At 35.0% G+C, this 27,693-nt stretch overlaps 1 protein-coding gene across 1 annotated transcript in view; it reads left to right on the top strand.

The window, feature by feature from the left end:
- The window catches only part of LOC145668636 (solute carrier family 7 member 14-like), a 765,309-nt gene that overhangs the window by 626,750 nt on the left and 110,866 nt on the right, over positions 1-27,693 (top strand). Inside the window, exon 5 of the mRNA XM_081736680.1 lies at positions 26,863-27,071. Coding sequence (XP_081592806.1) covers positions 26,863-27,071 — 209 coding nt within the window. The remainder of the gene's footprint in view (positions 1-26,862; positions 27,072-27,693) is intronic.

The raw sequence follows: 27,693 nt of genomic DNA, 5'->3' as shown, positions 1-27,693 counted from the left end.
TACAACTTATCGCTTTTAGCAGGTCATTAGGAACAGGTGCTTGGTCAGTCATAATGGGTGCCAGCTTCCCATGCTCCAGCTTCCAGCCCCATTCAAGAGGACAGTGAAAGTTGCTTCCATGAAACAACATGAAGATGCACTCACAAGCAGTGAAAATACGTTGCTCTTTCTGTAGGTGGCACTTTCAGGTTGAGGTAGAGAACCACCGGTTGCAACTATCTTCATGTGTAGTTTAAAATGCGGGACACTGAGGAAGTCTGAGGCGCTACCACCATATAAATTAACAAGAAATTGGAGTCCACTGGATGCAACAGTTTCTTGGGTAGAGTTAACTTTGACAACCTGTTCAGTGAGGATTTGACGATCTTTTAATGCTGCGAGCAGTTTTACGCAACTTTCTTTTCCACATCCAAAGAGAGCGGATGTGGTATCACACCCAGTCATTGCATGGATCAACAATAGATGCGACTGAAGATTTTCTCCCACATTATGTAACATATGATGCACACTAATATGTTTAGTTGCACCTTTCCGTCTAGTTCCAGACATGAACCATTTCCAATTTTAGATGATAAAGTAGCATAATGAGAATATCTGTATCATCAGCAACTACGGTCACTTCATGACCTTCTAAAGCTATCTGAAGTAGGGCTGCAACGACTTCTGTGTCTGCGTCACCAGGAGCTTGGATCACCTTGTGGCCATCGTCTGAAAGATGCTTGCAGAGTATGGAAATGAACTGTCTTTTGTTGTATGGATTTACGAGGTTTCTCTGGATTTCCGTGTCTTCAGTGACTTTTACGTTGACTGACATTACTTTAGTAGAGCGCCGTTGATGTTTGTGGTCTTTAATGGGAGACTGGTCACCAAAGCAATTAAATACTATTGATTAGACCTTCCATATTTGCAAAAAAAATGATACTGTTGGCAGAGTGGGTTCTAGTTGTAGTCTAAGTAGGTTCCAATTGTAGGCTATTTAATGTGATGAAGAAGAGCTCTTTCATCTAAGACATATCTGTCACACACTTTAGGCTATGGAGCATCAGGCAATGTCCTTCATTAATACTATTGGGTTAGCTTTGTCGGGCTTTCTCATGTAGTCGTCTTTGAACAACGCTGCAGACTCAACAGTAAGCTCATATATGAGTTGCTTAGCCACATTTCCATTTCGTTCAGCAATGGTAATATGCCGCAAAAACAGTACAGACGGATAAATGTGGAGCACTGTGTGGGCAACGTTGATCCCTTTCTGCGAAGTTATTAGCGTTTGAACTTGGTCTACTTTTCGAATTGATGCTTTGCACACTTTTTTGTTGTTCAACGTCTTCTGTATCCTTGTGCCAATATCTTCAGCGTCATCGCAATTAATCCTATCTTCCAAAATAGCACGAGTACCTGATGACTAATTTCGAAGTGAATCGTCACTGATGTCAAATGAATTGTGAACTTCAAACCACTTACCCGTTAGATACCTGATTTACCGATACTCGTAGATCTGCTGCATCAGAGTTCATTCTAGTCGTCCTCACTTCAATGTGTTCTTCTCCGGAAATGTGACGCTTTCCAGTTAGTGAAGTCATAGCTTCGTGGACAGCGGAGCACATATGCTTAGTGTGGACCCAAAGTAATCTTACGTTGTCAAAGAATCCCCTTCCTTGAGTCAGACCGTGTGTTAATTAGCGTTTGTTCAATGACCTGGCCGTAAACAAGCCCATTCGCAACTCGATCGACAGATTGTACAGGCATTTGATATGAACTGTTCATATAACCACGGATGAGATGTCGGAAGTTTGTACTTGAGTTGCAAGTAGAGGCGAACACATTTTGCGTCTTGTATATGTCCAGTTGATACAAAGAAACTGAGCATACGACTGGCAGCAAAGAAGTACAAGTGTCAATCACCAATACGCTCAGCGTGAACAAATAATTTCACAGTTTCCACATACTCGAGAAACTGCAACCACAATCGTGATATCCGGGAATTTTCTGCAAGAAATTCTTTGTACTTTTGGAGTTGCTGTTCCACTATAAGTACTTTACTGAAGTCAAATTCGCTTAATACTTTAAACGAGAAAATACACTTTGCACGATAAAACAGGTTAGGGGGTCTACATCTCTACCATCTTAACGTATATAGTACTGGTACTGGGCTCGTTTGAATGTTCATGGTATACTCAAATCCTGATATAAATATATTTGTGCATATATATAAGAATTTTAAAGTTATTTACCATTAAATACTGTAATGCATACTACGAAAGTCCATTTCTTTCATTGTTAGACGCCACATTTAAAAATGGCGGTATGATATTTTCACATAAATTTGATGTATTCTCTAAGAAATAACGAAAAATTTAACTTTTCTAATGAACGGTAGAGGTTTTATGCACTTTTCTATGTACTGACATGAGGCGAAATTCACTGGCGACCATATTGATGACGTCATATCTTGATATTCCCGAGGGGGATTTTGGTGGATTTTGGTTATGTTGAAGTACAAACATAAGCCTTTCAAATAAGGCACAAATCATTTCTGTACCAATTTTTTCCGGGTTTCACCTAAATGAAGGGTTCTGCTATTGTACTATTATTGAGGTGACACTGATACGGAAGTATATTAAACTCTGCATTGTGACACTAGCAAGATGAACAGTTGAGTTGAGTTTGAGTTTAACGTCCCATTCAGCAGCGAAGCTATATGAGACGTGGACATACTGTAGAATCCAAACCGCATGAGCTCCCGCCGGGAATCGTACCCGGGTCTCCCCGGCTAAAGGCACGTACGCTAGCAAGATGAAGAGATACAATATGTTTAATGGTAAACTCTTTAACGTTAATTTTTGTTTCACAATGATATTGTCTAAATATAAGATAAATCTACGTATATCGGGTATTCTAAAAATGACGCCCAGAAACAACAGAGCGTTATAATTCAAGTCAAAATAAAGCCAAAATGTGATATAATGGTATCCGCCCCGGGGCCTCCTTCAGCCTCCTGCTATATGGAATCAGAAAAATCACTGTGGCAACGTCGTATATTCACTTGAAACTAGCATTGTCCTATGAATCGATCAAGCAGTTACATCGGATGTTATGTTAATAAGTGGTTCTAGTGCCAATGTCTGTCAACTTTAAATCATATCAGGAAAAGGTAGTCAATGTAATAATTATTTGATGAGTTTGTACATTTACTCTATGGTTCTTTATCTGCAAAATATATATTTTTCGCTTTATTTTAATTTGTAGAAAGCTTCTCTGTAGTCTGTAGACGTCATTTTTAGAACACCCAATATACATCAATGGATAGATCACACCGAGCTGAAGAAAAAGACATTCCTGAGAGAAGGGCACCCATATTGTGGTTTCCAAGGGGAGCAAGAATAAGCGACATTTCAAATATAGTTTCAAATTTTGCTGTAACTATTCTAAAAATTCAATTGAGTTTTCGATATTCCAAAGTACAATTTCTTCAAGGGGGAAGTGAGCGCCCCACCTTGGCCCCCTAATGGGCGCCCTTCTCTTGAGAGTAAATTCTCAAGGTAGGTTTTGAGAAATTCGAGAGAAACGAATTTTTATGACGTCAAGAAGTACAATAAGCCTACGCCACTGGTTGTCAATTTGATGCACTTTGTATTTTTTTGTTTGTTTGTTTCTTTGAGTTGAGTTGATTTTGAGTTTAACGTCCCTTTTCAGCAGCGAGGCTATATGAGACGTGGACCTACTGATTAACGTGGAATCCGAACCACATGAGCTCCCTCCGGGAATCGAACCCAGGTCTCCCGCGCCAAAGGCACGTACGCTAACCGCTTAGCCACTGAGGAGCTCCTCTTTGTTTCTTTGTTTGCCAGAATAAATTTTACTTATTTTTATATTGAATGTGAAAATATTCACTGTTAAGTCAACGGACTTGATCTATCATTGCTTGGTTTCTTCCACCGGTTTCACGTGTACTAACTAGTTGTACTTGTTTCCAGTGGCGTATTTAGAAAATAAAAACCGGGGGCAACCAGAACCCAGACTATGATAAGTATATCATGAGTTTATTATAAATTTTCAACAATATATAAATAAAAACTTAAATAATTTTTTTCACTCAAAAATCGGGGGGTCTAGTCCCCCTGGTCCCGCCACTGTTTGTTTCTACAAGAAAGGAAAACAAAGAAAAAGAAGAAAGGACACTAGAAGGGGACTAGCTCAGGAGAGTAATGCTCCCGAAAGTAGGAACGAAAAACATAGTTCTGATTGGTTGGCGTTATCCATTTCTTGCCACGTTGCATTCAAATATCAGAAATCAAACGGTTGTTGTTGTCGGTCTTCGTGGCCAAGTAGGCTAGCTCCATATGTTAGTAACGAAAATCTCTTTTGGCGTGAGTTCAAACCCGCCTCCAGGAATTTTTTTTACATTTTTATAACACTTTTTAAATTAAAATAATATGAAAATAATACTCAAAAAAGTTATTTACTTACTTTTGTGCAGATAAGTAGTAGTAGTAGTAGGAACGGATTAGAAGCCCCACAGGGTTCGTTTTGTTCCCCTTGTACTCCATTATATAAATTTTGTGACCAACTTAAAACAACTGGCTAGGATAGCGCGTAAAACAGCTGGCTAGAGTAGCGCGCGAAAAAACGTACTTCCGGGAGCATTACTCTCCCGAGCGGGTCGTACTAGAAGTTGATTAATTACTTTCATCCGAAAGAAGAGTTCAGATAGTAATTCAGTTTGAAATGAAATCCATTAATGAGTCCTGACAAAAAGGGAAAAAAATGATAATTTCTTCATTCTTGCGTTCATTCTTTAAAATGTTCATTCATTTCTCCTAAAATGAATGGAGGATTAACATATTCATTCAAAACGTGAAGTCAATAAGCCTATTGTAAGGATTGAGTAAAGACCTATTATTATGGGTGTAATTAGTTAAGCTCAACAGGTGAGTGACGAATACATTGCGATTTCTTTTTAATTAGCTAAGTTCACGAAAGCTGCCTGCAAACAATTTTCTTTATTTACAAGTAGGCTATCTGAAAACTTCAGGTTACATATCAATGAGGCTATAGCACCACATAATGATGTGTGAGTAGTCTTCTGTTTTTCTATGCGGTTCAACATTTTTATAGTTTCTCAAGTAAAAGCAGATGAATAAAATAGCATCAGCTGCTAAGTTCAGTAATTTAACTTGTTAATTCTTTTAAAATCATCTAAATTTAAACAATATTGAGATGATTAATGACGAATTTAATTAGATTGTTAATTTTTTTCGATGTCCGTTTTACTAATAAGGTCACGTGATACATTTTACTTATGAAAACACACACGCTTGCACTTTCTTAATTTCTCTTTCTCTCTCTCTCTCTCTCTGAATCCCTCTCTCTCTCTCTCTGTCTCTCTCTCTCTGTGTGTGTGTGTGTGTCCCTCTGTGTGTGTGTCTTATATTAACTAAAACAATTGTTGTCTTTGGTTCGAATGATAGGTTCCCCGGGCTCCTCTGAAGTTTGCTTGGACCGATATCTTGTTAGATGAGTCTGATAATATAAATATGGACAAGAAACCGGCCCCACTGATTCGAATAAATTTTTTATCTTCATACCTACAAAATGTATATACATCATCAATACACCCTTGGCAAATACACATGGTGTTTCAAAATAACGCCGACAAGGTTAGGGAGGTGATTTCTGACACCAAGATAAGACAAAAAGTATAGACCAAGCTGGGTGCACAAATGCTTCCATTCCGAGTTATATTCTGCCGAAAATATGAAAAAATGAACTTTAAAGGCCCAATACAATGGGACCTACCATAGTCGAGTCAAGATTTCATTTAGGAACTACTATGTTTCCTATCCAAATAGCCATGTTTCAGAATACTGTGGTACTTAGCCAAACTCTCTCTGTAAAAATTGTTGTGTGAGTACTTTGGATTCTGAATTATGTATTTTTGGGTAGTTTGCATATTAGTTCCTAAGTGAAGTCTTGACCCGACTACGTTAAGTCCCATAGTTGTTAAGCTATGGACCTTTAAAGTTCATTTTTTTCATGTTTTCGGCAGCCTATAACTCCGAAAGAAAACATTTGTGCACCAGGTCGATCTATACTTTTTGTCTTATCTTGGTGTCAGGAACCAAATCCCAAACTTTGTCGGTGTTATTTTGAAACACCCTGTATAGCTTAGATGATGTATTGTGAGGTATCTTCCATTAAGGTACCTAAACCTAGATCCCAAATACGAGCGCCCAATCTAAAAAGAAAGAAAAAAAAACTTACTCAGGATTTTTGGGGGGAATTTATGTATCATGACATATATGAATTGTCCTTCTAAATCCTGTTTCTTTCTCAAGGCAATGGCGTACTATGAATCTAAGATCAAGTATGAGCATCAGCTTACTATGTGATTGTCTAAAATTTCCCATAAAACTCTGTGATTTTAGTAAGATTATTTATATAGGGTGATGTTCTCACTCACTTGAAATCCTAAACTTTGTGTGTACAATTAGCAATTACTAACGAAATTATATTACACTTATCTTAAACTTATACAACAATATCTATTCGGGTGCTCATAAAGAAATGAAAATACACGCTCATGCTATGTAAGATATGTCTTATCACGAGCGCACAACATCCAATACTGCGGTGCAACACTTTGATTTTCAATAAATATAGATAAGAGAGATAATTCTTGCATAAAAAGACAAATATCAATTCTGCACCGATGAATTGCCCGTCATATAATACCGAATTCGTTATGAGATACAGAAACCTATACTGCGTTTAACAGCTTTTATTTGACCTCTCTGGTGGATTTTGCATATTTATTTATTTTTACTTTTGCCGAAACATCTCCAATTCCATAGTACTAGGCTTGTGATTATGAGTTAAAGCTCTATAGAAGTTTTATATCCACGATCTGTTTTCACTTTAGGTTTACACGTCATTAGTAAACTCCTACAGGAAAAAAAATATATAAGTATTACCGATTACAACCACAATATAAGTGTTGCTAAAATTATAAATTTAGTCAAAGGAAATATATTTAAATTCGTGTGTCTGTGTGTGTGTACAAGATTTCTACAAGTATATATAAATTAGATTTATTGAATTACATTATGTATATTTTTGCTATTTAATTTGAAAATTACTACCATATGTATTCCACACTAAGAACAATCCGTTCTCCGGACAGCAGTATATTGTACACATAAACGGATCATCTTGCTTGCTACAGAAATCAGTACGGAGCATGCGTTATCCGTATACTACATAGGATGTTACATCATGTCGTTGCAGTATGTCTGATATCTAACAGTGTTCCTTATATTACATACATATATGTATGTTATCTTCGTCAGCTATATATTATATACGACCATTTGTATGTGAGATCCTGACCGCCTTTATTGTTTCATACGGAAAGTATGTATAGATGGAACACTTATACGGAAAGTATTTTAAAACATGCGTTTTCAGTTATACGTTTGCTGTTCGTTGAGTCCAAAAACTACAGGATTTACAATTGTAACATATGATTTTACGTACGCCACATACAATTTTTTCTCAGTGCAGGCTTTAACATATTTTTCTTTTTTAAAAAAGTACCCACCAACAGTATGAAAGAAAGGACACAAAAAGTAATATGATAGCTTATTTTCAAGTTATTTATTTTTCAGACCGAAATTGACGGAATTTATGCTCAGCGAATACAATGTATGAAGCATCCTTTGCCGAATATGTTAGTAATGTTTCTCTTTCCTGATACAAACTGAAGTTTGATTTGCGATGTGCTATTTTTAATCTACAAGAGGAAAAGACTGTATATGTGGGATAATGTAATATTTTATCTTAAGCATGGTGGATTGTGGCTTCTGTACTATAACGAAAAGTTAGTCCGCTAATGCCATAAGCTGTTTAACACAACATGGCATCACCACAAGCTCCAAATTAAGGTATAGGGTAGGGCAATTCCTGACATAGTTCTGACGCTACTTTAAAAAGTTCGACTTTCATGTTTATTGATGAAGTTGGTAGTCTTATTATTAGTAGTGGTAGTACTAGTAGAACTGGAACTTAATTTCCACACTATTATTTATAACCTTCAAAATAGTGATGATTTCAGAAGATTTCACCCATTGGGAGTTACAATATATATGGGGAATGAAAAATAGTACTACAAAAAAATATTGATACTCCACATTGAGCACGATCTGAGATATAGCCACAGAAGAAATTTCGTAGCTCTGAGAGGAAGGATTTTTCTCCGGGGTTACCTCTTGAAATCATTATTGTTTCAAAATAAGAAGAAATCTCACAGCAACGGTAGGCATGCAGGTACGTAACATATAGGCCTATATACTATTTAAATTGGTCATTTTTTTTTTTCATTTAGATAAATATGATTCACTCATCACTTGGAAGTTATATTACGTTGTTACAGAAAAGGACTGCTAGTACGTTTCCTTCTTCTCCATTTCTCTCAGTCATTAGCTGCATTAGTTGTCCCTTCATTTTGTTTTGGAAAAGTGACATCGCTAATATAGGACGGCGCTAAATCGTGGGATCGTGGTGGCCAAATGTTTGTTTAAAAGTAGAACTCATTTACACCAATCAGATCCGTTACTGTTAATAACCCTGGTTGATTAACATTGATAGTTGTTGTTGGTATATATTGGTTTGCTACTGCCTTGAATGGCTACCGTAAGAGATACTACAATTTCATCCAAGTGAAATATTATGAGTAAATTGATTTAAAATTTTCAAATTCTTTGCGATTTCATCAATTGCGGCGAAACCAGATTTGACACCACCACCCTTCTTCGTATGTACCGAGGATCATTGTGTATATATATTTTGGTGATTATGTCTGGAATACCTAATTTTAAAACAGGTTAAAAATTCCATTCATTTTTTTTTATTTTCGTCCTTTATTTATTCATACTGTATTTGTCCTTGAAAAGTATTATGCACAATTTGTATATGCACAAAAGGCCATTCTGGTATGGAGATATTTACTACCCAACTCAAGCTGCACGTTTGTTATTAAGGAACTCAAGTAAACCAATATTACTGTGGTATAGTACATTCCGTAAGTTTAACATTTGCTGAAACCAACTAACATCAGATAACCGCCAATAATGGGTGATATCAATAAAAATAAGTAACTACTCCTGAGAAGTCCTGCTCGAGAATCGGAGTAACTACACCTGGAGTAATCTCCGCCCTCAATTTCGTATCAATAAAACAATCCACTACTCAGGTATAGTCTGCTCCAGATTTATGAACGTTTACTCGCACTTCCTCTGCACGTAGCACTGAATCATATCAATAAAAGAAGTAGTTACTCATTTCTCCCATCTGTTGAGCGGTCATTTCGTTGTGGGTAACTTATGGCACAGTATCCTAAACGCCATGGAAGGGACAAGTAGCAACGACAGTTTCAATCAAAGTGCATTTGTGGATATTATAAAAGAGTTTCCACTGATACTTTCGAAGTCAGTTACCAGAAAGTAAACGAAGGAAAACCGAAGCTTTGAAGGCAAGTACAGTGAAATGCAACGAAATACCAAATACATCTACGACTGAGACACAAATCCAAAAGAGAATATTTAATATTCGAGCGAGAATAAACCCAAAAAAAAGAAAAGAAAAGAAAAAAGAAAAAACGGGAAACAAGAAAACTCGAATCCAACAATATCAAGATTAACACGACAAGCGCATATCACGTGTTATCCAAGGTCTTTGTAGATTGTTTGGCTTGGAACGAAATCAGACACTTAGCCCATTGTTTCCTTTTTTTTAAAAAAGGCCAGCCAGTCAAATCATAAAGCACGTCCATCCGATTTCGTTTTCCACATCATACGTGTCCCCTTTAGCCTTGGCATAAAAAAATACATTCTCATATATACACCCTTCCTATCAACGTTGAGTTGAGTTGATTTTGAGTTTAACGTCCTTTTCAGTAGCGAGGCTATATGAGACGGGACCCACTGATTAACGTGGAATCCGAACCACATGAGCTTCCGCCTGGAATCGAACACGGGTCTCTCATGACAAAAGCATGTACGCTAACCGCTTAGCCACGAAGGAGCTCTTTCTATTAGCGTATTCGTCTCCAAAGTACTAGGTTTCTTTATTGCCATGTGTGTATAGTCAAGTGCTCCGATAGCACCCGGAAATGTATATTGTTCTTGCCACTCTGCCTTTGCTGTTTGCATAGTGCGCACACTTCCGGAAACAATCAAATTTTAGATATCGCGATAATCGCATCCATTACACTTGTAGTATTCATAGACACAGTACTTTGAGCCACACCAGAATCCCCTGACATTCCGACCTGGAATCCCGGATCACTCACATAACGCAAGAAAACCCGCATCTTTTCCTCATTACGTAGTGCAGTACCCCAAATTTAGATTGATTCTCCTAAAAAATGTTGTGCTAACCACTCTACATTTTCTTTCATGAACCTATAATGTTTTTTGTAATCTCCATTTACATTTCTATGCGGTTTATAAGTTTTTCTAGATAGCAAAACAATCATATACTCTGCCATATTTAACACGGAGTCACCTATTTAGCTTGCTCCATAAATTTGGAGAAGTTACTAGCATCACAGAGGAGCCTTTGATTTTTATTGATATCAAACGCGTAGTAGTTACTCGTCTCGAGAATAGAGGTGTGGTTACTTCAAAAGGGCGGGGCTTCTCCGAGATCAGCCAAGACGAGTAGTGCTCAGTTCTTTTTTTTTTTTATTGATACTAATGCGAGTAACTACTACAAAATTAGGAATAATGAGTAACTTCTCCGTTTTATTGATATCACCCATTAACTGTTGGCTTTCTTTTCTAATTTAAACTTGCCTTGGACCGTTGTTAAAGTATATTTACTCAAATGTAATTTTGAAAACAAACTGGTAGACAGACCCATTCATCACGCAGATAGCTTTCTCTAAAGGCCAACATACACTAGCGTATTTTCAGCGCGTATTTTCGGTCCGTAAAATGATGTCGTAAATTTCGGTCCGTAAGTTGGCCCATACACCTAGCGTAAAAATAGGCGCGTAAAAGAAGAAGAAAAAGAAGCGGTCATTTTTCGCTCTCCTCCTGCCTGTTGTTTGAGCACATGGTCGTTTTCCAGTTTACTCAAGTTGCTTGAACAAGATGGATCTATCTAAGGCCATGGTTTTAAGTGCAGGTGCTATAAACATTGTGTTGTTAAGTAAAAGAATAAAAAGAAAACATAGAAAAAACAGACGGAGCCACGCCGAAGAGGATTAAAATTTCACATTTATCTATATTACGTCCAAGCAGCTCAATCCATTTGGCCTATTTTTGGTACAATCTTAGATCATTGTACTTAGTGATCTGAGATCACTAAATATTTATATAAATCGTACTTCGAAGGAGGAGGACACAGGACGGGGAAACAGTTATATTCAATTTTTTACGACGTAGATTGCAAACATTTAAATTTCTAAACAGACACAATGATGATTTAATACAATCTGAACGAGCTTGATGTGTGGTTTCCTCTTACCTTCCAAAATATGCCTATTGTTTGGAACTGCAGTTTACAAAGAATAAGGGAGTAAAGGAGTGTTCCGATAGTTGAATAATTGATTGATTTTTTTCTTATCCAATGTTTTAGACTGTTGACTTTGGTCGTTAAAAAGTGGGCTACTGAATGATAAATTCAATTTAAAGAAAATATGATTTATTAAGTGTTGCAGCTTTTGTTTTCTTTTTCTTTCTTACAAAATTAACAAAGAATATAGTAGTAACAAATAGAATAAATTATCCCCTCAGGGGATACCAATTTTTACTACCTTATCCACAGCTCAAAAATAGGCCAGAAAGGAAAAACAAGACTTATACAACTCTCTTCAGCCCCATTCTTTAGAAATAGTTTGATCCTTGTTACCTCGGCTTTTGTAAGTTGAAGGGATCCTCCCCGCTGCTTCCACCTACCTTTTTATTTCAAAGTTTATCTTGCCATTTAGTTTTTATCTAGTTGTTAAAAATCATTTAAATATTTATTTATTGAAAGGTAGGGTGTTAGCGGACTTAGGTAATTTCATCACCGGAATTTTCGTCACCGGTAATTTTGTCACCAAAATATTAGCATGTAGGTTATTTCGTCACCGAAAATTTCGACATAGTAATTTCGTCATTTGTAATTTTGTCACCAAAATATCTGCATGCAGGAAATTTTGTCATGGTCATTTTTTTCACCTTTGTTGAACTAAGTAGAGACAAAGTAAACGACCGAAACAGCTGACCTTATCTTATTCAAAGTTGGAAAACAATTCAGTTGGTGTTCGACTCTGGAAAATCAAAGTTTCGGATACTCGAAGCGAGAACAAACAGCAGTAAAATAACATAATGTCAGTTTCAGTAAATGTTAAAAGCACAGGCAAAATGGGCCAGTAATGGATTTATATATCACTATTTACAAATATTAAGTTTTGGCAATATTAAAATTTCAGAACAGAAAATTAGCAAACAAAATATAACTTGTATTAATGCAATAAATGGTTTAAATGTTCATTTTCTACTATTCATAACATTATAGGAAACAACAAACAACTTTTTTTTCAAACATTTAGTTCCAGTGTTATACGTTAAGCACAAAGACTAGAGCTGTTTCTGAAAAATCTGAAACACTCTTCTAGTTTGCTGTTTGGGTGGTTGCCCCACAGCATCTTGATGAAGCACAGCTGAAACCGTTGCTTCAACTTGTTGAATTTCATGAATAAGATTCTAAATAGTTGCGTGGGACATTCCTACTAGATGATGAAACTTCTAGTTCCACAATTCACAAATATTATTTATCCTAGAATTGCTGTTAAAGGTAGCTTGGTGAACATTCCAATTGTCTGGGGGATATAGAAGGGGCACATTAAGCAAACAAATATTCCCAGACCGAGCTTTAACACCGCTATACGTGTTTGACACGTAAGTGCTATCAAAATAGTCCAGAAGTTCCAGCTCTTCCTCCGAAGTCACTTGTTTTAATCGATGCACATCTGCTATTGGAAGAAATGTAAATCTGTTTATTTTCTCGCAAAATAGACGAAAATTTTTATTGTTCTTGTACCGTTCCAAGCTTTTGGACCTTCCTCCATGTTGACTGAGTCAGGTGAAAAAAGTAACGCTATAAACGAGTTGAATCTCCAAAAGTAGCATTTACAGCCAGCATTTACGCTATATCAAAATCAATTACCATAGTTACAGGTCCGCATATTCACTAAATTCACTGCACTAATGCACCACCGCACGAAACAGTTCTTTGTATGAATTTTGTGTCTTGGTCTACATTAGGACGTATACCTAGTAAAGGAAGTCTCAGCTCAAATAACATACACTTTTTTTTGGAGCCATTGAAAAGTTGGTGTTCACCATCCATGTTTCACTTTTTAATAGCTTCATAAGACTATATTTAAAGGAAACATCCAGAAATATTTATACGTTTTTCTTCCTTTATAGAAATTTGTTCTCTTCACATATATGCAATAACAATTTGCCAATGTTTACTCAGAGTTGAAATATAATATAATTCTTTTAATAGCTCCTTAAAAAAGGCCACTCTTTTCAAATGACTCTGTTAACTTGGAAGGTCCAAGAGTTTGGGCTCAGAGAACGGTACTAGAACCATGAAAATATTCGTCTATTCTGCGGGAAAATTAACAGATTGGCGTATCTTCCCATATTTGTTTTGCTATTTTCTGTTCTGAAATTTTGATATTCGCGAAATTTAATATTTGTAAATAGTGAATAATGAACCCATTAGTGCCCCATGTTGCCTGTGTTTTTAACATTTGCTCAAGCAGACACTATTTTCTTCTATTGGTGCTTGTTCTTGCGTCGAGTACCAGAAACTTCAATTTTGCAGAGTTTTACCAACTGATTTGTTTTCTAAGTTTTATTAAAATAACGTAAGCTGTTTGATCGTTTGCTTTGTCTCGATTTAATTAAACAAATGTGGAGAAATAACCGTGACAAAATTTCCTATATGACAATATTTCTGTGATAGAATTACTGGAAACTTTTATCTCTTGTCTCAAATACGATATCTAAAATATCTAACTCTTTATTTAATAATAATAATCTATTTTGATTATGCTGCATAGTTTTGCTTCAGTTGAAGATTAACGAAAATAATTTCAAAAACTTTTTCGAGTTCATTCATTGTACTTGTATTATGTTCTAAAAGACACTGGTGATGAAATTATCGTGACATTATTTTCGGTGACGAAATTACTTATATGGTAATATTTTGGTGACAAAATTACCGGGGACGAAATTATCGTGACGAATTTTCCGGTGACAAAATCACCGCCGCCCGGTGTTAGCATGCGGGGTCAGGTTAAATTCAGTTCTACTCTGGTTTTCGTTTATTGAAAGTTTATCACTGTTTATTTTCATGTTTTCTTTAAATGTAGTCTTTAGTAATTTACTGTATTTAAATAAATGTTTTAAACACTTAATGACTTTTTTCTTCGAAGTTGAAGCAACGGTTTTAGCTGTGCTTCATCAAGATGCTGTAGAGCAACCACCCAAACAGCAAACTAGAAGAGTGTTTCAGATTTTTCAGAAACAGCTCTAGTCTTTGTGCTTAACGTATAACACTGGAACTAAATGTTTGAAAAAAAAGTTGTTTGTTGTTTCCTATAATGTTATGAGTAGTAGAAAATGAACATTTAAACCATTTATTGCATTAATACAAGTTATATTTTGTTTGCTAATTTTCTGTTCTGAAATTTTTAATATTGCCAAAACTTAATATTTGTAAATAGTGATATATAAATCCATTACTGGCCCATTTTGCCTGTGCTTTTAACATTTACTGAAACTGACATTATGTTATTTTACTGCTGTTTGTTCTCGCTTCGAGTATCCGAAACTTTGATTTTCCAGAGTCGAACACCAACTGAATTGTTTTCCAACTTTGAATAAGATAAGGTCAACTGTTTCGGTCGTTTACTTTGTCTCTACTTAGTTCAACAAAGGTGAAAAAAATGACCATGACAAAATTTCCTGCATGCTAATATTTTTGTGACAAAATTACAAATGACGAAATTACTATGTCGAAATTTTCGGTGACGAAATAACCTACATGCTAATATTTTGGTGACAAAATTACCGGTGACGAAAATTCCGGTGATGAAATTACCTAAGTCCGCTAACACCCTACCTTTCAATAAATAAATATTTAAATGATTTTTAACAACTAGATAAAAACTAAATGGCAAGGTAAACTTTGAAATAAAAAAAGGTAGGTGGAAGCAGCGGGGAGGATCCCTTCAACTTACAAAAGCCGAGGTAACAAGGATCAAACTATTTCTAAAGAATGGGACTGAAGGTAGTTGTGTAAGTCTTGGTTTCGTTTCTGGCCTATTTTTTAGCTGTGGATAAGGTAGTAAAAATTGGTATCCCCTGAGGGGATAATTTATTCTATTTGTTACTACTATATTCTTTGTTAATTTTGTAAGAAAGAAAAAGAAAACAAAAGCTGCAACACTTAATAAATCATATTTTCTTTAAATTGAATTTATCATTCAGTAGCCCACTTTTTAACGACCAAAGTCAACAGTCTAAAACATTGGATAAGAAAAAAATTAATCAATTATTCAACTATCGGAACACTCCTTTACTCCCTTATTCTTTGTAAACTGTAGTTCCAAACAATAAGCATATTTTGGAAGGTAAGAGGAAACCACACATCAAGCTCGTTCAGATTGTATTAAATCATCATTGTGTCTGTTTAGAAATTTAAATGTTTGCAATCTACGTCGTAAAAAATTGAATATATCTGTTTCCCCGTCCTGTGTCCTCCTCCTTCGAAGTACGATTTATATAAATATTTAGTGATCTCAGATCACTAAGTACAATGATCTAAGATTGTACCAAAAATAGGCCAAATGGATTGAGCTGCTTGGACGTAATATAGATAAATGTGAAATTTTAATCCTCTTCGGCGTGGCTCCCAGTCTGTTTCTTCTATGCTTTCTTTTTATTCTTTTACTTAACAACACAATGTTTATAGCACCTGCACTTAAAACCATGGCCTTAGATAGATCCATCTTGTTCAAACAACTTGAGTAAACTGGAAAACGACCATGTGCTCAAACAACAGGCAGGAGGAGAGCGAAAAATGACCGCTTCTTTTTCTTCTTCTTTTACGCGCCTATTTTTACGCTAGGTGTATGGGCCAACTTACGGACCGAAATTTACGACATCATTTTACGGACCGAAAATACGCTAGTGTATGTTGGCCTTAAAAATTTGGTACGAAAACGTACGCCAGGTCCCATACAAAAACGTATTGACAGCTGGTAACAAGACTAGCGCATGAAATTTTATGGCTACGTCGAAAAAATACGTCAATGGATGGTTGGTGTAAGAAAAATATGTAAAGGTTCCTGCCCTATCTTTGTTAGAAAATAAGCTACGAAGGTTAACTTTGAAATTATAAATGACGAACCTCTTGTTATTAAGACCATTCTTGAATGTTTCCTCTTCTTCAATTCTTAATGCCTCCACAAGGTATAGTCACTTAATAAATCAGTTATGAAGTTCTGATTGGTACACAGCTCAATTCTCACTGACGTTCTTAAAACTTTTCAATAGCATAGTCATTAGGAAATTAAGCTTTTATTATTGCCTTTTTGTTAACTTTTAATGCTATCATTAACTTTCCCACAACTTTTTCTTATTTTTGGAAACTAGTTTATTGACGAGCAATACGAGAGTTTTTTTAAACGGGAGCCATTTAATAATTACGAAGTCCCATTAAGTTTAACTACTAATGACTCGCTGTTTTCAAGACATTTTATATAATGCAAACATTTGAGCTATAAGAACATAATACAATAAACTTGTGTCTGACGAACTGCTTGAAGATTTTGTTTTTAAATGGGAGTTTTCTCTTTCAGGGGATTGACACGTGTGGAGAATTGATTAGGAAAGTATAAAAGAAGTTCGCTATGTATAATACAGGGTTATTATAAATGATTGAAGCGAATGCATAAATTCACTGTAACTCTAGTAATTGAGATATTGTAACAAAACTCAACAGTAACGTAGAAAAATTCAAAAAGTTTTGTTTGTTGCAGGTGTATTTCAGATTTCTCCCACGAGATCGCAGCAGTGAGGCAAGATGGCGACAGTCGCCGAGAAAGCATTTCATGTCATGGCCTCCTCGCTCTCCTGACCTAACTCCATGCGTAGACCTTTGTTTTTTAGTGTGAGGTTATGTGAAAGATTCAGTGTTCACACCTCCTCTACCAGCAAACCTGCCAGAACTGCGAGCCCACGTGAACAATGCTTTTGAACTCATTGATACGGACATGCTGCGCCGAGTGTGGGAAAAACTTGATTTTCGGCTCGATGTCTGTCGAATCGCTAAGGGGGCACATATCGAACATTTGTAATTATTAACAAAAACTTCTATGTGTGTAAAAAAAAATGATCGCAATATATACAGTAATAGAGTTATTATAGAGCTGTGAAATCGCTCCAATCATTTATAATAACCCTGTATTAGCATCAATTATCCGCTTCTCTGGGTTAAAATAAGAAAATCAGTAATATGTTCCATTAATCAGAGATATCAGAGATAGCTATTAGTAAAACCAATTCTCTTGTTTATATATTTTAATACAAGAATGTATCTATTTGTAATACTGTTAAGATTCCCACCGAAAGTCACTAATTTTAAACCATATACGAGAAAAGAAATAGTTAATGGTTCTAGTATTTCGTTTTGATTTTAAGCCCTTTGCGAGAACTGAAAATAACGTACAGAACATTTTTCAATATTTACCCCTCTGTTATCTATCGAATATACAACTTTCCCGCGCTGTTAGAATCAGAGGTAAAAGTGGATCTGAAAAGGTGGGCGGACGGTAGGTAGCGGCATGACGTCACGCCGTTCCCCCTGTCTATCTTTGCCCATTGTAATTTTTTAGGAACTGGGGAAAAGCCGTATATATATTTTTTCGAGGTGGAGGGCGGCGTCTCCCGCGTTCCCTCGCACTTTAACCCCTGATTAGAATACTATATTCGAAAATTCGCAATTTTCATCACACTCTAGTGCATATTTGCAAATGGATATTTTAATACTGCACACACTGTTGCAATAACCTTATAACCGGTACCATAATCTTCCTCGTTTCACACGAAAGGCTTAAATTCCCAAACAAATAATTCCAATGGGTCAATTTGAAGTTGTTGATCCATAATGAACAGTTCGTCTTCAAAAAAAAAGGAGAAATAGTATCTTTAATATCCCGTATTTATGCCCTTTGTACTAAAAGAGAAGAATGATTAAGACAAGTGAATGAAGATGGAAGAATTGGTGGAATGGCAATGTGGGAGGAAACGGGAGTACCCCGAGAAAATCCACGGACACAATGTTGTCCACTACAAAATTACTTGGACAGGGATCGAACCAATAATCTTACACACTAGATATAAGCGCTCTAGCACTGAGGCACCGTGCCCTCTAGGAAAAGGGAAAGTAATACAGTATATGATTATCCTAGAATGCCACATTATTCACCGCAGTGTTTCTTGCCATAGGCAACTAAGAATCAATCTTCAACAGTGGCGGATCTAGTCCGGAGCCGGGGGTGGCCTAGCCCCTTCCAGTTTCCTGAGTGGCAAAATAATTTAAGCTTTTATTTATATATTTTTTGAAGTTTATCGTAAACTCATTATATACCTATCATAGTCTGGTTCTGGCTGCCCCAGTTTTTCCCTTCTAGATACGCCTCTGATCTTCAACACTAATAATGCTAAACAAAACACGATATTTGCCAATTTGTAGTACATTACTACTATCTAAAACTTTGTTAGTTATTATAGCTATCATTGGAATCTACTTATCATACCTAAAATCATCTCAGTCTGTGAGGGACGCTAATTCCTAATAGTTAACAATCACCATCCCGCTACGTCCTCTGTCTGCCTACCTGCTTGTCTTTATTTGAAAGTGAATAATGGTTATGCTGAACAAGAACATGCTTTTTGCTGTTTATCATTAAGACAAGGGCCGTATTAAAATTAGATTGTAATTACTTATATGTAAAAACCACAGACATTAATTCCATGTTAAGCACAATATAATTTATTAGGTAAGTAACATAAGCACAGTAACATAACTACAGACAGTTGTTACCGTTTATCTTTATATTAGGACAGTGCACTATTTAACAAGTTTACAGCCAACTCATATTAAATATATTACCATATTTAAATTTGAACACTAATATTTGTGTAATTGCAACTTCGTTGTACAAACTAAACAAGTTAAATTAATCAATTAGAACTTATTAATTATAATTTTAACCTACAGCATACAGAGAGCCAAAGGCGTGAGGAAACAACTAGTATCAGTTAAACAAAATTTCTTGGACTGTATTGCGTACCTCGCTGTTCAGTGGTCTAGTATTTCAGTGATTAAGCAATCCGGTTTATGTTTTGGGGTGGTTGTTACCTTAACTATTCAGACTGTAGTAACGAAAATTCTTAGCAATTCAGTTTACGGAGAATTGTGGTTCTGATGAATGTCTGAATAACAAGCATGAATAAATAAATAAATAAATCTAATAAATCCTGGAGCCATCTCAAATTCCTTTACCTACTGTTAATTCGATGCCACTGGCCCAAGAGAAGGCGTTACCTTCTGCAGTTCGCCCATCTATTTATGGGAATGAAACTGCACTTTTTTTAAAAAAAAACAGACATTATCCAAAGTTAACTTTTGTCATATTGCATTCATAGCTAGCAGCCAAGTAGCCAAGGGAAGGGTCGGGGGGATCCAGACTCCCCTTTGAAAACAGAAATGAAGAACCTTAAGAAAGGATGAAACAAAAAGAAACGAAGAAAAAGAAGGATCAGTGTTAAAAATAAAAGCTAAAAATACAAATAATTTTTCATCATCGCTTCTCTACAGCATCAAACATGTTATTTGAGAAACAGTTTTCTACTGATCCTTTAACTTGTCATTTGAAATAGACAGTAGTTCACGAAATAATAAAAAAAAAAACAAACAAAAAGTTATGTGGAAAGAAAGTTCTGTTTACATTTGATTCAACGATTCATCAGAGAAAGAAACGCAGATATTGTAAAATATTTTACAAGATATTTTATTGGATATGTACCTTTTATAATAGTTGAGGTCATAATGAAAGAAAAATTGTTATATTTGAATGAACAGAAGAAGGAACGTAGATATTGTAAAATATTTTTCAATACTTTTTTTTATATTCTTGTATTCGAGATTTCTTCATATTTTGTTATTAAAATGCTTGCAAACATATCCTCATTTTATTGCCTAACAACCCATTATATGTTGCCAGTAAAATAGTTTAGATTGATCAAGCCTTGGTGTGATAACCACAGCATTTCATCCCCCCCCCCCTCCATTACGAAATCCTGGCTAAACGAACCAATATATGTTGTCAGTAAAATAATTTAGAATGATCGAGCCCCTGGTGTGATAACCACAATATTTCATTTCACGGACTCCCTCATTACGAAATCCTGGCTACGTGCCTGCTCCTAGTATTATGAAATTAATAATTAAAAAAAAACACTTGAAAAGAAATTGTATTTTAAGTAGTATCTACAGCAACATATTTAGTGACATGCGACAGTTACGGTAAACAGTAGCTTTAAAAAATAAAAGGTTGGACGAAATATTTTTTTTTTCTTTTTCTCAAAATTGCATTTCACTTTTCTCAAAGCATGACAGGATATACGCTGTCTTGGGTTTAATTCGAAAATTTTTCACTGCACCGGAAGTCAATAACATTTCGTTCCCAAGGGGATATGTCACAAAAGAGGCAAACAGCCTCTCTCTCTCTGTCCCTCACATACACTCACACATTTATAAGGGAACAAAAGCAGCTACGCTCCCAAAAGATTTACAGGAATCTCACTATTCACATCTCTCTTCTGGAGTTTGCCTCTTTTCTGAATGCTGTTGCAATGGGACAGGAAGACCAAGTTGGCTACACTTCAAACTTCTTCTTTTTCCCATTTTATCGAAAAGGAAAACTTTGTGTCCTCTTAGGGATATAGAACAGGGGAATTTAGTTTTGGGCGTTGACGGAAGAAAGATGGGATTTCTTTTCTCTTTACTTCCTTCCTTCCTTCCTTTTCTTTCTTATTCTTTTGTCTCTATCTTGAGTTTTTCCTGTGTTCTCTTTATTCAATCTTGTTTCATTTTCTCCTTTGGGAAAATCAAGTTTAGTCGTCACTCGCTGCCCACTTTCTTTCTTCTTTGACTTTTGTTTTCGCGTCTACTTCACACTTTTGATTTAAACGTAAGCTCGTATGAACACTCACACACACACACAAACAGAAAGAGAGAGAGAGGGACGAGCACACGCAAACAAATACATGTTGTGGTGAGTGCTGCTGGAAACTCGCTTCAATTATTGTGTTTGAACTAGGCTATACTACACGAAACACTCTTGTACGTTACATTTTACCTAACTGACAGGATAAAAGTATATAAAACTCAAGAGCAAGCGCAGCTTATAAATTATTTTCATAGCTTACATTATTTGTATGGTATACTTGTAAACAAAGTTTGCTGATTTTTTAGAAATAATAATGGAGCTTTTTAATTTTAGATCACGTTTTAAAAATTCATGCCCGTAAAAGGTCAAGTTCTCAGTAAGAAAGAACGAACTAGGAACAAAAGAGACATTGCATTCCTAATTCAGAGAGAAATGTTTTCAAAATACAATTGATAACAACAACAAAATACAGCTTGGGAGCGGAAGACTTGAGTTCGATTTCCGATGGGAACTCTTTATGGTTCGGGTCCCACTTTCAGCTGTAGCGCCATATCTCATATAGTCTCGGTGCTTAACTAAATTCTAAACCAGTGCTATTCAACTTTTTTTTCTCACGTACCCCTAGACACAGTTTGCCATCCAATTGCGTATCCTGAAGCTGTTTAATAAGGTAATTTCGATTTAATTTCTTTTAAAATTGATACACATGTTCTCTTGATTTAAAAAAGGGGGCAATAGAGACCCAACAAAATGACGATCAGTGTGCCAATCAAAAGACTATTTACAAGAGATAAAGTGCACATCTGAAAAATTAATATGGTAAATTTCAAAACATATGGGAGACATCCAGTTCTACTAAGGGGTATTTTCCCCTCATCCTCCCTGATAATTCACACACTGAGGACAATGTTAAAAATTCAAACATTAAATTAAATTTAGGATATACTACATGCATTTTCTCCAACTATGATCATTGGAGATATTGGAAATATTGGAAATATGCTCTTTTGGGATTACGTAGCCCCAGAAACATGTTCGCGTACCCCCAGGTAACGCGTACCCCCGGTTGAATAGCACTGTTCTAAGCCAATGATAACAGCAACAAAATACTAGATTTAACAAAAATGTTGCATGGCTTTCACTTGGTAGAGTTGCACACTAGACAAGACAGAATTTTCATGACGAAGCAGAGCTCTCTAATAGAAAAAACATTTCGAGAGGAGACGTTACCGTTAGAACAAACTTTTGAGATGAGATTTTATCGTCAGAACAAATTTTAGAGACGAGGCATCACCTTCAAAACCACACTTCCAGTTGCTTTGATGTTTTTTTATTTTTTTTTTATTATTTTTTTATTTTTTTATTTATTTTTTTATGGAATAAGCGTCCAATTAGCAAATGCAATATTTGATCTTATTATTTTATTCAGGTATTTATAGAAGTACTACTTCAAGTTTGAGTATGGAATTCGCGTAATCTGTAAGTCATGTAAAACATTGTAAAACATTGCAAACAAAACTCATTTCTTTCTCCTTAAAGAGGATGATTTGGCAATATTAATATAAATGAAGAATATGAAAGAAACAAGTAGTGGTGTCACGTTACACCACGTGAAAAAAGTTTTATTTGTTTTATTTGTATGGTTTTTGTATTTCTCATTAACACTGAAACCGGAAATGGTAGTACATTTCTACAACTTCCGGTTTTAGTAGAAATATTAGAGTAGAGATGGAATATATTCTTTGGGATGTTTAATTGATTACAGAAAACAGCTTCCTGCTATCTATTACTGTTTTTGTGAGGAAAATATCTAAAATCGGAAATGTTTGATTTCTGCAGCTTCTAGTTTAATTACAAGGTTAAGAGAGAAAATGGTTCCCAATCTTTGAACGCTAAATTGAATTTTTTTTAAAAAAAGTTTCTCGTTTCTCTTATTGTTTCAGCTCCATGTAGATCAATATCGAAACCGGAAAGTGTAGTGGATTTATATCAGTTCCGGTTTTAATAGAGAGTTAAAGATGAAGTTAGAATGCATTTTAGGACAGTTAATCGATTTTAGAAAATCAGTTCTCGCTATCTATTACCATTTTTACTCCATAGTGATCAACGTTAAAACCGGAAATGGTCGATTTCTAACATTTCTGGTTTAAATATCGCTTCCTGGCAAAACGAAAATTGAAGGTGGTACTGACTGTACTGCCTGCTTTCAAAATAACTGCTGATCGTTACATTTGTAACCACCAGAACAATTACTTTGAAAGTAGGCAATACCATCTGTTGGCAGATCAGTGTAGACGTGTAGTTTTTATTTTCTGAACCAAAGGACATATAGAAAAACATCCTTACGCATTATGGTTGAATTATTAATATAAATAGATTTTATAATGAGCTTTAAAAGTAGTTGTTACTTAATCGACTACAAAACGTTAAAGGGTTGTGGAAAGTAACCGTGTACCTTATGCAATCCATATCTTTTGGGTGCACTAGAGCAAAAAATTTTGAATAAAATGTTTCGCGCGTTAAAGGGATAAAAAAGTTATGGTAAACCAAACTGCTTAATTAGAAACTGAACCAGATAGTATTTACAAAATACGTTTAAATAAGTTAATAGGTCTTCAATACAAAAAAAAAAAAAATGGATGTCCAACGATTTTAAAAATACTATTTAGTTCACTTTCTAAATTTACGTTTATAATCATCTTTTGAGTTATTTCCTATTTTTTTTTTAAGTAGGGGGTAAACGTAATGAAGAATCTTTGACGTAATTCCCAATCTTTCCAATTTTCAATAAATTCTTTCGGATTTCCAAGGAAAGAGACTGACTACACAATAGTTTCTATTCTATAGACTTAATGGCTCCGTCTACTTAATTAAGTAAATGGGCTAAATCATTGTCTTGATTCAGAGAAATTAGACAAGAGTAACACAAAGTAATAAAGTTTAAACATTCATATTTTTCGTTGTTTTGCTTTTGTTCATTACAAGAATAATACAGAATTTTTCTTGAAAGCAACGAAAATACTTAATGTATCTTGTTGAATTATTGGATGCAAAAATCTTTCTGAGAGAAAGAAAATTCAACGATAATTTGAAAGAAAGAAGTCAGTATCTTTTTCACATTCTACTATATTTAAAAAAAAAAAAAAAAAAGATCAAAACTACTTGAGATTTTATTGAGTAAATATGCTTAAAACAGTAGCTTTCCTTTATTTGCTTCTTCTTACATTAAATAATTCAAACAACAATGCATGGAAATATTCTTAAAAGCATTCATAAAAAGAAAAAAAATACTTAGATGCGTTATAAGAAACAACGCAAAATGCTATAGTTCAACAAATATATTGCTTCAAGGGGAAAAAAAAAATTGCTAGTATCCTCTGGAGGTGTTATAAAATATTGAAAAGGAATTTTAGTGAGTTATCTGCAGAATGTAGTCTTTCTGCATCAAGTTAAAAATGTATTGTTTTGTCGTCTAAAAGAACTTGAGAGTGGAACTAAGAAAGAAAAAGATAAAATGAAACCTTTCAGTTTTACATCCCATGGTTATGCCGGGTAGGCTAAAAAAGACGATAATGATGAGAAATGAATGCAATGGTGGAATTAATAAAGTGGGAGGAAACGGAACAACCCCGACAAAACCCACGAACACGTTGTTGCAAGACTTAATGTTATACTAGATACTAGAGAATAGCTTAAAGCGTGTAGTCTGATCCTAGCAATAGATATTAATGAATTAAATATTAATTGAGTACTTTGTATGTAGAGCATATATAGAGGGGGATAAACAGAAGTATATATTTACATTTTGTTAGTATATGATTCTATTTAAAATATTAATACATGCTTATTTTTATTTATTCTTCAACACAGGGGCAAATTAAAATAATAGATCAGATTTCAGAAATTTATTCCGTAAGATCTAATGAACATTGTGAAATATCTGCTAAGAAAGGTAAATAGTTTTTCTTTAAACATATCACAAATGTTCTATATGATCACCTAATATAATACACCACACATCAAGCCGATAGTCTATCTTCTAAATCTTTTGTAGCATGTTGCCGGTCAACATGAGCAATTCATTTCAAGCTCGCAGGAGACGCGTTAAAAAAAAGTGAAAACGCTGCGTGGAAACTAAACTTTGAAACAACCTTTCAAATCGCATGTTTCACAATAATAAGTACTTATATGTTTAGTAGATTTTACAGAATAAATTTCTGAAATCAAGTACCTCACAGTGGCGGATCTAGAAGGTAAAAACGGGGGGAACAGCCAGAGCCCAGACTATGATAGGCATGTCATGAGTTTACTATAAATTTTCAAAAATGTGTAAATAATAGCTTAAATTACATTTGTTACTCATAAAACTGGGGCCTTAGGACCCCTGGTCCCTGGCTAGATCCGCCAATGGTCCCTCATTTTGATTTGGCCTGTATTATTAGCGTTTAAAGGGAGAAAAATTCCGAAGATGACATGTAATAATTGGTAGATGCCATTTAGCTGATCAAAATAATACGGGTGAATGTAAATTCTCATCTGTAGTTTTGGAGACACTTAATAAAAACCGTGTTTGGTTAAAAAATAATAATAATAATAATTCTGCACGATAATCGCACCACACATTAGGATGAAATTGATGATGACGTGAACCCTCATCAAGGTTTTTATTATGACACTATTAAAATACAACAGTACGCAGTATAATGAATGAAGCATAGCCCAAAATTATATTTAGCAGTTAAACTTCATTTTTTTTTTTTTTTTTGTTTAACTATAATATCAGACATTTATCAATCAATACAGGACGCACGCACGTGTGTAAGAAATTTATTTCGAGAGTGGTCCAAAGCTTATTAAGAAAGGTGCAATTTTCAATTTGAGAATAAATTTTTAATATTAATATTTGTAAAACCATCCAGAAAAGAGATTAAATTTACAGAAAAGTCAGGATTTTGTGAAACGGGGATCTGGTCTCTCAGGGCTCACTCCCTGCGTACCGTACATCCCTCTCGAGATGAGCAAAATAACAAGCTTGGGGATAAATTCTAGAGCATAATTTTCGAAAAGTTCGAAAAAAATGTATGTTCATGGCGCTAAATATTATATCGTTCGTTGCCAATAAATAACTGACAGTTTTGTTTTAAACTACGAGAAAAGGTTGTTTATTTATTTTTGTATTGTGTATATATGGAGAAGAATGCACTGTTAAATAGCAGGTTGTATCTATTGTTGATCTATTGCTGATCTATTGTTGATCTACTGTTGAATCTATTGTATCTATTGTCTTCTACTAATAGTGACAAACATACTCCTAACAATGAAACATGTAGTCTTAACAGTGGAATGGATACATCTAACAGCGACAATCATAATCCTAATAGTGTGGTACATACTTCTTGTAAGATTTGAGATACATAGAATTTCATCAAAAATACTTCTTGAGTTTTGGTAAACGAAACTTCTAAAAAAAATATGAATTACAAGTAGATATAAAAATTGGACACCTTATTACATTTTAAATATTTTTTTTTTCAAGTGTTTCTTTCTCTTTTCTATTGCAGGTAGACCTCCTGACTTCCTAGCATTTCTGATCACTGTGTTAATGATGGTGATTATGGTAGCTGGCGTGAAGAAGTCGCTAATCTTTAACAACCTGTTGAATGCTGTCAACCTGTCTGCTTGGGTCTTTGTTATGACGGCAGGGCTGTTCTATGTTGACGGCAAGAATTGGTCGGAGCATGGAGGATTTCTTCCCTTCGGATGGTCTGGGGTAAACTATTAATCTCTTCCCTTACATAGAGTAGATTGACAGAGGATGTGCGTTGATAAAACTCGACAAACAGTTGTAAAATTAAAACTGTTAAACTAAGTGAAACATGGCTGTATATGTAGTGATTGACATTTTTTTATAGAGGAAAAAGTGAGAAGAAAATTATGCTTGAATAAATATTAAGACAGAGAATGAGCTTAAATTAGTACCCAATTATGAAACATTTAAAACAAAGAAGTGAAGGCGTGCAATCATGTCGCTTATGGTGATTGTATTAGAATATTCACTGGCTCTTTCTAGTACAGGCATGTTGTAGTACAGCAAACGGATTGTTTGAGTCTGAAACACGATTCCCGTTTAACTATACAGATATAACAATAACACATTGTCATATTATTAATTAAAAATCCTTAAAATGCTTTAAATAATACTAATAAAATTTAAATTTGAAATTAAACATGACAATTCATACAGTAGGCTATGACTTTATCAAAATCTTAGATCTAGCACTGGTACAATTTTATGAACACATAATTCAAGTCAGAATGCTGAAAAGGTTCATTAAGTTGCAAATTAGTCAAATGATAGAAATTACTAACAAAAGAACAGCAAGCAGCACGAT

The sequence above is a fragment of the Thermobia domestica genome, chromosome 13 (genome assembly GCF_964235325.1).
Source record: "Thermobia domestica chromosome 13, izTheDome1.hap1.1, whole genome shotgun sequence".
Taxonomy (NCBI): Eukaryota; Metazoa; Arthropoda; class Insecta; order Zygentoma; family Lepismatidae; genus Thermobia; species Thermobia domestica.
This window is presented reverse-complemented; position numbering and strand designations above follow the sequence as displayed.